General features: G+C 33.5%; 2 protein-coding genes across 2 annotated transcripts; one reads left to right on the top strand and one right to left on the bottom strand.

The window, feature by feature from the left end:
- On the top strand, positions 1 to 570 carry LOC133306636 (uncharacterized). Its single transcript, XM_061506955.1, has one exon. The coding sequence runs from the start codon at positions 1 to 3 to the stop codon at positions 568 to 570; it is 570 nt and encodes a 189-aa protein (XP_061362939.1).
- A 1,243-nt stretch (positions 571 to 1,813) lies between these two features.
- LOC133306658 (uncharacterized) lies at positions 1,814 to 7,120 on the bottom strand. The gene is made up of 7 exons (XM_061506987.1): positions 6,830 to 7,120; positions 6,277 to 6,306; positions 4,562 to 4,660; positions 3,705 to 3,897; positions 2,805 to 3,105; positions 2,646 to 2,700; positions 1,814 to 2,127 (listed from the first exon to the last, which is right to left on the bottom strand). The coding sequence occupies exons 1-7, from the start codon at positions 6,953 to 6,955 to the stop codon at positions 2,053 to 2,055; spliced, it is 879 nt and encodes a 292-aa protein (XP_061362971.1). The 5' UTR covers positions 6,956 to 7,120; the 3' UTR covers positions 1,814 to 2,052.
- Between the last annotated feature and the right edge of the window lie 3,118 nt (positions 7,121 to 10,238).

Here is a 10,238-nt window from a genome sequence, read left to right as displayed (position 1 = left end):
ATGGCAGACTATGAAATTCAGCACCACCATCACCACCAACAAGCTGTGTCAAAAGAGACAGCTTTTCAAGCCTTGAACACCATCATACAGCTCCATTTCGAGAAGACCCTGGAGAAGAAGCGTGCCATAGACCTTCAAAAGAAGGATCTTCACAAACTATTCCAGATTTTCTTCATCTTCCTAAGCCTTATATTCCTGGCTCAATCCCAGTCACCCCGTCTCGAATGCCGCCATTGTTGGATCCCCATCACTCTTCTCTCCATGGCCCACCTCAGCTTCTATATCTCCGTGGCACAGACCCTCAGGTGCATCAATGGCTTCAAGTACCAGAGGCGTTGCCACAAGCTCACCCTTGGCTTGGCAACTGAGAAGCTTAGAGAGATGAAGATGAGACTCAACAACAACGCTGAGTACGATGGGATTGGTGATGAGGACTTTGAGATTCACTACCAGGAACCCCCTGAAAGCTATTTTGGTAAGTTCAAGAGGAATTGGGCTCTTCATTTTGGTTTCTTGATCTTGATCTATGGCTTTATGGTCTCTTCCTCAGTCGTTCTTCTCTGTTTTTAAGAACAAGTTGATTTAATTTCTTAGAGAAGAGTGGTGCCACGATATTTTTTATTTTATTTTTTTAAATATAAAATTGTATGATTGAGTTCATTTCAACTTCAGTGCTAATTCTGAAATGAAATCCATTCTCCTCATGCTAATCGCTCATCATTTCTTCTATGCAATTATTTTATATTCTCTATGAACCGTTATTGCCTCTATCAGTCAAAAAGGGCTAACTGGTTAATGCCAGTCAAAAAGCTATGATCTATGGTAGCCTAAGAGTATATTCTCTATGAATGTATCAAAAGAAAGTGCGAACTGAGAAGATATTTGTCATAAAAGGGTTGCCACCACTGGATAATCAGCTCCTATGGGAGAGATTCTTACTGTATTGTACTGATCTACGGAGAGTACTCTTGGTTTACATTGCATTCTAAATACATCCCCACGTAGATAGCTTCCATGATGAAACAGCTCCTAAGTGTGTGCTGAGGTCTAAATCTAATGGTCACGTTTGTAGTTACTTTGCCATCCATCTCACAGGCGAATAACTATAGGAACACACTTTACTCTCTCAAATCTAAAGGTAGGATTTCGTGGAATCCACAATCATTGTGCACATAGCAAAAAGGAACTTTTTACCCCTTTCTGCTACCCGAATCACTTTCTCAAGAACATCTTATTATCTCTCTTTTGTTGCTTTGACTCATCAGTCATCATCACCTTTTCTGTGCTTAATTTTTGGCAAAAGGGTGTAACGAAAACTAATCAATGGATTTTATGGCATAACCCTCTCGAGGGTATCTTTCTTCTTTCTTTTAGCTCATTCTCATGTTAAGAGTACTTTCGTTATATGAATTGTTAAAGAAAACATAAAAAACCACTTTTATATAAAGGACAATTGTTAATCTTTTTAAATGACACAACTTATATCATTTTACTCTCACAAAGAAATAAGATCCACACTTTTATATTTTTTTGACCACTTTCTCTTCTCCTTTATCTATCTCTTCCTCTTACTTAAAATGACACAATTTTTCATCCTTTAAAAAAGATACACACTTTTCCCTTTATATAAAGGCTAAGAATCACTTCACCTTTCATTATCTGAAAGACTTGCGTCTACATGACATGGCTAATTTAGTTTAGCGTAATTACGCTTTAAAAGGAAAAAAGAAAAATAAAATTCCTACCAAGGGATTATCCGAGAAAATATCACGCTGTATTTCAAGGGAGCATCCAGTGGTAGCGGATAATTAAATTTTGCATTAAAAATAGAAGGGCTATTTCTCTTGCTGAACATTCACTTCTCTTCCAGTCAGAGTGAGCACTTATTTAACATTCAAAATTTCAATTCTCTTTTTCTTTTCTTTGTTTTTCTTTTTGGAGTTGCAAATATTGACTTTTTTTGTGAATGAAATACAAACAAATGTACAACATTGACCATCTCTGATGGAGGTCATTACTGACTTGAAAGCTGTAACAAAGTCACATTTCCACCTAAGCCGGGGAGAGAGCATTGCATAATGACTTGTATGCATTTACACACAGTTTGAATTTCTCTTCGGCTATTGCCTGTTATCACGGAAAGGCAAAGTGCAAACATGAGATCATACAAAACGTATAACCAAAAAGATGAAGAGAGAAAGGTGGGTTTATGGTGCACTGAAGCATCTTAAACATGCCTGATATAACAAATTTTGATAATTTAGAATCTAACCTAGTTAAAAGCCATCTGAATCAATGACATAAATTAGCATGACCGGGCAGTAAAAGCCACCGGAGAGAAAAGGATTGGTTGTTTATTCATTGTTCATAAATGTTGTAGAAGGTATATAATAGCAATTTCACAGGGATTGAGAACTACTTTTGTGCTTATAAATTTGATATATTCATCTCAAGAGTCTAGTTCAGGATGATTTCACACTTTACATCTACTCCCAAGAAGAAAGTTTTTAGCTATTACTATGTGTTTTGAAGAGGGAGGCTTGCCAACCTAACACATGAAGATTTCATACATGTTGCCCCTTCCAATTTTAAGTTTCTAAATGTATTTAAGAGGCAGATATGCCAAACAAATATTTCAAACTCACCTGGGAAGGGTCTTGATGCTTATCAGGATGCCATTTTAAAGCTGATAAACGGAAACTATAAGGAAAAAGAAGAAATTCTCAGCAGTTTGTAATGTGTGTATAATTTCTCTTATGTCTGGTACAAGAGCTATCATCGAACAGAAACCCTGAAGCACTTACGCATTTTTAACATCTTCAATCTTTAATGGACCTGTTGGAGGTAGACCAAGAGTAGTTCTATCAGAAATTGATCCTACACAAAATGAGTCATCATCATCATACTCGGCGTCACTTGCACTTGTCCATTTGTTTGTTCTCTTTGAATACTCCCTCCATTCAAACCCAGATGTGGAATGTTCAGAACCAGATCTCCTCCAATTGCCAAAGGTCCAGGTATACCATTTGTTACCAAATGTTGCCTGGAAGATTTGCTCGGGACGGCCATCAAAGTCTTCAGAGAAGCTTTCTCTTCTGATTTTTCCTGAACATATAATGGATATCAATGGCTAGGAAAGTAAATAAACGTGTTAAGAAACATTTAGTCAGACAAGGAAGTCCCAGATGGAATACCAAAACATCTTTAATATCAGATTAATTTGCAATATACAAATAATGAATTGTAATGACCATAATGTGTACCAAAACATTGTAAAATTTTAACTACAATGACTGCACTCTATTGCTATATATATAGCAGGAAGTGTGCACTTTCCTAACTACTAGAAAATCCATTAAAAATAGTTGAATGAAATACACATATTTCCGGAGATTTGAAAATTACAAATACAACTCTAAATGAGGTAAATTGCAAAGACATTATTTGACTAAGAAATTAAAGGTGGCCTTTTCATATTAAAATTTATAACAAGAGAGGTTCTAGTAATTCGTCCATTTGCCAGGGGTATTTGTAATATTTCAGAATCTCACAGGATATGTTTATTCCTCAAAATAATTAGCTGCCAGATTTTCAACTTATCTCCTGAACTAGAAATTTTAACAAATACAGACATGTGATTGAGGCTGGGTGAGAAGAAGAAACAAGGAGGAACAAACTGTATAAGAGAATTAAAATGAACTCACGTTTATTTTTCTTTTGTGGTTTTCCACCAAGCCGCTGACCAGACTCTGGTTGACCTTTATTTTTCTTTTGTGGTTTTCCACCAAGCCGCTGACCAGACTTTGGTTGACCTTTATTAGAATAGCTATTTGAATGATCATCTTGGTCTCCATACCATTTGGAGTTTCCTTCAACTTTCCATTTTGTCTCTTTGTCCTAGGAGAAAGCACATCAAAAAAACAAAACCATCGCAAATTGTTGACAGTTAGAAATTCTAATACATACATATAGAACACAATGTGAGGTATTCAATACAAGCAATAAAATTATTCAAGTTCATTAGATAAAGGACAAGTTGCATTTTTATATAAAGTTCAGTTCATTAGCACCTCTGCAATTGTTACCAGGGGGACATAATTCTGCAGCCACTACTCATGGCACAACAGGGAGAGAGGCATTTCTCTATTTCTAAATAAAATCCAAATTGATTGATGGGCTATAGTCAGCAAAATTAGTTTAAATTGCATTTATCATTTAAATTTTCTTGTATTACACTACATACTTGAGGTACAAGGATATGATATATATGCAAGTAATACATATATATCATATTTTTCCTATCCTATACCCGATATCTAGGGGCAATGCTGAACAATTCATGAAGAAAGTCCCATCAATATAGTACAAAAATCTTATTTCAAAAACAATGATTTCTTGTACTTGCAATTCATCTTTCTTTATGCAGAAGCTTTACCCACACAAATTCTAACCCAGCAAAATTTAAGCAATCATAGTGGAAGTAAGCAATATAAAATGTATTAGTAATAGTAACATAAAATGACAAAGCTTCTCAACATAATCAAGATCTTAGAAAGCATACCTCAAATGAAAATTTAGAGGATCCACTAACGTAAAGGAGATTATTCAGAGCTTTCTTTGCATCAGCACGCTTTTGACGTGTAACAAATTTTATATGAGTCTGAAATTGACATTTCCAGCATAAGAGAACCAACTTATAAGGTGGTGTTTGATATACATGTTAGAATGGGAAGGAACAAAACACATGGGTTCTATTCTATATTTGATACATTTTAAAAATAAAACAATAAAAAGTCAATTCAACCTAATAACTTAAGCTCTTACCGCTCATTGTAAAGGCTCTAGTACCATGTCATAAACCAACTCTCCCCAAAACTTAAGTTATTTGGTGAAGGCAGATGAATGTTTATATATTATATTATATTTCTAGCAAAAACCGAACAAGACATGGGGTTTAAAAGTAGTATATTTTGGTTCTACTAAAAAGGATGGAACCAAGGAGAATAGAACATAACATAAAGTTCCATTCCGTTCTGTTCAGAAGTGAAACACTACCTAAATAATTATATAGATGTCAAACAAGAAGGGTTTCCCCCATAATAGCTGTATGAAAAGCAAGGGAGATACAACTATATCAATCTTAGACTACATGCTAAACAAATTTCAATCCAAATTCCTTATTAATCTCTACAGATATTGGACAACCAACTAAAAAATCCTATTGCATCTCATAGTTAAAAAAAGCCCCTTGAGCTTGAGAAATATGAAATCAATAAAACCTCACCATAGGAGTGTAATACACTCTAATACATACGAAACTAAAGATTGTCCAGCAACAAAGGCAGGCTTGCACTTAATTTGAGTAATTAGCCTTTGTTTTGTTTATTATGTGTCAACAGTCAACAAAAAATATCAACCACAAACCTAGAGCAATTGAAAGTCCAAGGATTCATTAAACAGAAGCACATCAAAGACGTCAATGTTAACAAAGCACATTGTATGGTCAAGAAAAAAAGAAAAAAAATGAAGAAATATAGTACAACATGTGCATATATCTTTTCTTCCCTACTCCTTCCCCCATTTTCTTTTTAATTAGCACTTGAACCCATCATCTACAAATAGAAAATGCATTTTCATTGCATGCCTAGTGTAAGGTGTATAAAATCTTAACTGTACAGAAATAGTTTAACAGGTTCCAGTTAACTACAGTGCTGTCATGTGTGGCTGTGTGCAAGAAGCATGCAACAGGAAGAGTCCAAATTGCTCTAATCATTTACAAATGCTACAATCAATTCGCTTATTCAGATACGTTCATATTAGGAAATTTTGTAAAACTTTAGATACAGAACATTAACAAATGCTATTTGTCAATGATGACCACTAAGAAAATAATTTGAATAATACTGTTTATTAGTGGATTTTGAAAATAATTCAACAGAGGCAGCTGGAAGCGTGGAACAATTGAATCTATGCATCACAGCAAAGCTTTTTCTCCAATTCAGAATGCATGAGGCTTCATGATCTCATACAAAGACAAGTTTGTGATGTAATCAAGATACTAATAGAGAACATTTAAATAACAACAATATATTAACTTGCATAATTTGGTCTAGTTTACTGTTTTACCATAAAATGCTTAATCTTTCTGTTTCATAAATTTCTTATACTCAAGAAAGCCAAAAATAATTAGGCAGAATGTGCTATATCGCCTAAAGAAAATGAAACCAAATATTCATTTCTTTCTTTCTTTCTAAAGTTATATGATGCACTGCATACCTTAGATGGTTGTTGACCACTCCTCGTATCCTGCAAGAAAAAAAAGAAACATTGTAATAATTTCCAAACTTTCTCATAGCCGGTAAAGCGTAAAGAGTTAATCCCCTCGTCCAAGAAGAAATGAGAACATAAACAAACCAAATTGAGAAAGAAGATGATATATAAAAAGACGAACGCAAAAAGGTAAGCCAATTCCTAGTGGCAAGTCATCTTTACTATCAGAAGTGGAGCACATAAATTTGGGTTTCAAAAGGCGAAATATTTCCCATTGGAAAATGTAGTAATTCACTTCTCAGCCAAAAGTGCATAACAAATTAACAACAAATTGGTGCAATAATTAAACAGCCAACTGCCACTATATGAGTTCAACAATCAACACACAATATAATCATGCCAATTGAATTTGTATGTGATGTAAAAAGTACTCCAATTTTGTCATTTTTTCAACTACTACACAATTCCATTTCCACCTATACCGTTAACATTCAACACGCAATGCAAATGCCCTTTTGAAATAAAAAATAAAAAAATAAAAAAAAATAAAAAAACTCACGGAGTTCCATTTGCTTTTCCATTTCTGAGACGAACATGGAGTGGAATGAAATGCAGAGGAACGCGTGACGGAGGGAATCAAGTGAGTCTTCATGGATAACAAGTTTCGCCATCGTGATACTTGCATATTGATGGAGGTCGAAAAGCGTTTTCTATGTCTATGAGACCAAAGTCGAAGGAATCTGCAGCTTACATTCAACGACGCTGTCGTTTAAAGGGAATAGTCTTGTCTTGTGTGTGTGGGTTTGAGTTTTGAGGTAAAGCCACAGCATCGCCGAGGTTGTCTCCCTAATAACCTTCACTCCTTTTCTACCTCTCCTCTATCATAGGAATTTATGCCACAAACTATGGGCCTCGATGAGGCCCGATAAGATATAGAAGTGGCCCAAAAGGACATAAAAGTACGAAAAGCACGTTCATGAAAAAAAAGAAAAAAAAGCCCATGTATTCTAACAATAATAATCAATGTGGGTAGAAAATTTATGCAAAAAAAAAAAAAAAAAAGCCCATGGATTCTAACAATAATAATCAATGTCGGTAGCAAATTTATGCAAAAGAAAAGAGAAAAAAACGGATTTAGTTTTTTTCTTCAAAAATAATAAGTATAAGGAAAAAAACATATATTTTTGAAGTTATATAAATAAATAAATAAATTTAGTTGTATAAATAAAAAAAGGGAAAAGTGTTTGTCATTTTAAATGGAGAAAAATGTGTATCATTTTAAAGGATGTAAAGTTGTGTCATTTTAAGTGAGAGAAAGAGATAGATAAAGGAGGAGATAGTGGACAAAAAAATATAAAAGTGTGGGTCCCACCTCTTTATGAGAGTGAAATGATATAAGTTGTGTCATTTAAAAGGACAAACATTTTTCCCTAAATAAAATTAATAAAAAGATACACCTCAAAAGTGTATCTTTTGTTAAGCAAGACGATCGACCTATCTAATAAAAATTTTCTCCATTTTTTAAAATCAAATTATTTAGTTTCTCTAAATAATAGTTACTTTTGTGTTTTTTTAATATTGTAAATTTGCTTGTATACATATATATGTGTTCCCACTTTTTCGGGTAAACGTGTATGTGACAATGACCATTTTGTCACGTTACTGGCAAAAAATTACCAGAATATCACGCTTCCTAAAAAATTTGCCAAAATGTCACGTAACCAAAAACGCTACAACATTGAGCGTTTTAAGTTTGGACACATGGCAGTGAGTTTGAGGCCACATAAATTCACTAAACAGTCCTGCATTTTTAACCAGTCAACGTGCCAAGCCTAAGTTGCTTTACTGTACGGTGCATTACGTGACATTTGACACGTGGAGAGAGAGGACTGAAGTCGCTGGATAATGTAGAGACTATAGTGCAATGTGACATATACATATGGAGTATCATGGGAAAACGATAAAAGGTGATTTAATGTCCAATAAATGCTGATTTATTTTTTGTTTCTTTTTTAAAAATATAATAAACAATAAAGACGATTTGCTTTTCCAAGTAGCATACGCAAGCACGAAAAACATTTAACATTTGCATGATTCAAACCTACCATTATCAGCCCAATGAATTAATCAATTCTGCAAATTTAATGTCAAATAAATATTGATTTGTTTTTTGTTTTCTATTTGGAAAACATAATAAAAAATAAAGACGATTTTCTTTAAGGAAAATATTTGATATAATTTTATTAATTTTTAATTTAATTAGCCCAATGAATTAACCAATTCAGCAAAAAGAAATATTGGACATTAAATTAAAAATCAATAAAATTATATCAAATATTTCCCTTAAAGCAAATCGTCTTTATTGTATATTATATTTTTCAAAAGAAAACAAAAAATAAATCAGCATTTATTGAACATTAAATTTGCACAATTGATTGATTCACTGGGCTGATAACAATATGTTTGAATCGTGCAACTGTTAAATGTTTTTCATGCTTGCGTATGCTACCTGGAAAAGCAAATCGTCTTTATTATTTATTATATTTTTCAAAAAGAAAACTAAAAATAAATCAGTATTTATTGGACATTAAATCGTCTTTATCGTTTTTCCATGGATACTCCATATGCATATGCCATGTTGCACTATAGTCTCTGCACTATCCAGCGACTTCAATCCTCTTTCTCCACGTGTCAAAATGTCACGTAACGCGTTGTATAGTAAAGCGATTTAGGCATGACACATAGAGCTTGTTTGTATTGGCTTTTTATAAAAGTCATTTTTATCACTTCCTTATTTTAAAAGTACTTTCTATAAAAGTTACAATTATTTAGATTTTTTAAAAAATATTTGATTTTTGAAAAAAATATTTAGCTTTTGACTTCTGCTTTTCTTAAAAGCTAAAATTTTTAGCTTCCGAAAAAAGTATATTTTTGACTTTTTTTATGACTTATGCTTTTTTTAAAAGCACGCATCTAAATAGACTTTTTCGAGAAGTGCTTTTTTTCCTTAAAAAAAGTAACTTTTGAAGAAAAAAAAGTCCATCCAAACGGGCTCGTAGACTGGTTGAAAATGTTGGACTGTTCAGTGAGTTTACGTGGCCTCAAACTCGCTGCCACGTGTCCAAACATAAAACGTCATATGTTGTAGCACTTTTGATGAAGTGGCATTTTGCAAAGTTTTTAAGGAGCGTGGAATTCAGGTTAATTTTTGCCAATAACGTGGCAAAATTGTTGTTGTCCCCATGTATATCAGCACACATACATGCTTGTTTGGTGGTGAGTTTTATATAGTGGAGAATCAAAAACATGTTACATAATCGTTTATTTAACTTTAGCAGATTGCATGATATGAGAATTTGGATTTATATTAATGTTTATGACTATTGAAAATATAATAGCCCTAACCCAATTAATTAGCAAATTACATGTAGTTAAATAATTAAGCATGTTTTAGTGAGTAAAATTAAGTATAAGGCTTAATTAAATGAATTTGAGTCACTTTGGAGTTAAAAAGTGTACTCAGTGAAAATTAAGGGGAATAAATGGGTACTGGCGAAAGTGCCCAAAATATAAAAATAAAATTATAAATATTCCTAGAATAATATTCCAGACTTTTGGGTAAAGTTTGGAAATTAATGGAGTTGAATAGATAGACGAATCAATACCCGCTTAAAGTCACTTAACCTATGTTAAGTGACTAAACCACAAAAAAGAACCCAAACCCCCCCATTTTCCCGTCGACCATCAGAGAAGAAAGGAAGAAGAAGGAGAATAAGGAGAAAGGGAGGAAGAGAGAGAGAGAGAGAGAGAGAGAGCAAATCTTAACCGATTGGAGTGATTCAAAAGCCTAAATCGCTTAGAATCTCCTCTTCTTTCATAATCCTAACTTATTTTGAGTGGGGAGCATTGTGGAGAGAGATATTGCCTCTCAAAAATTCGGCCATTTGGTGAAATTTGGGGTTTTGAGT

The sequence above is a fragment of the Gastrolobium bilobum genome, unplaced genomic scaffold (assembly GCF_033153095.1).
Source record: "Gastrolobium bilobum isolate Gb01-03AN ecotype WA unplaced genomic scaffold, APGP_CSIRO_Gbil_v1 utg5629, whole genome shotgun sequence".
NCBI lineage: Eukaryota > Viridiplantae > Streptophyta > Magnoliopsida > Fabales > Fabaceae > Gastrolobium > Gastrolobium bilobum.
The sequence above is the reverse complement of the archived record's forward strand: the minus strand, read 5'-3'. Positions and strand labels throughout refer to the sequence as shown.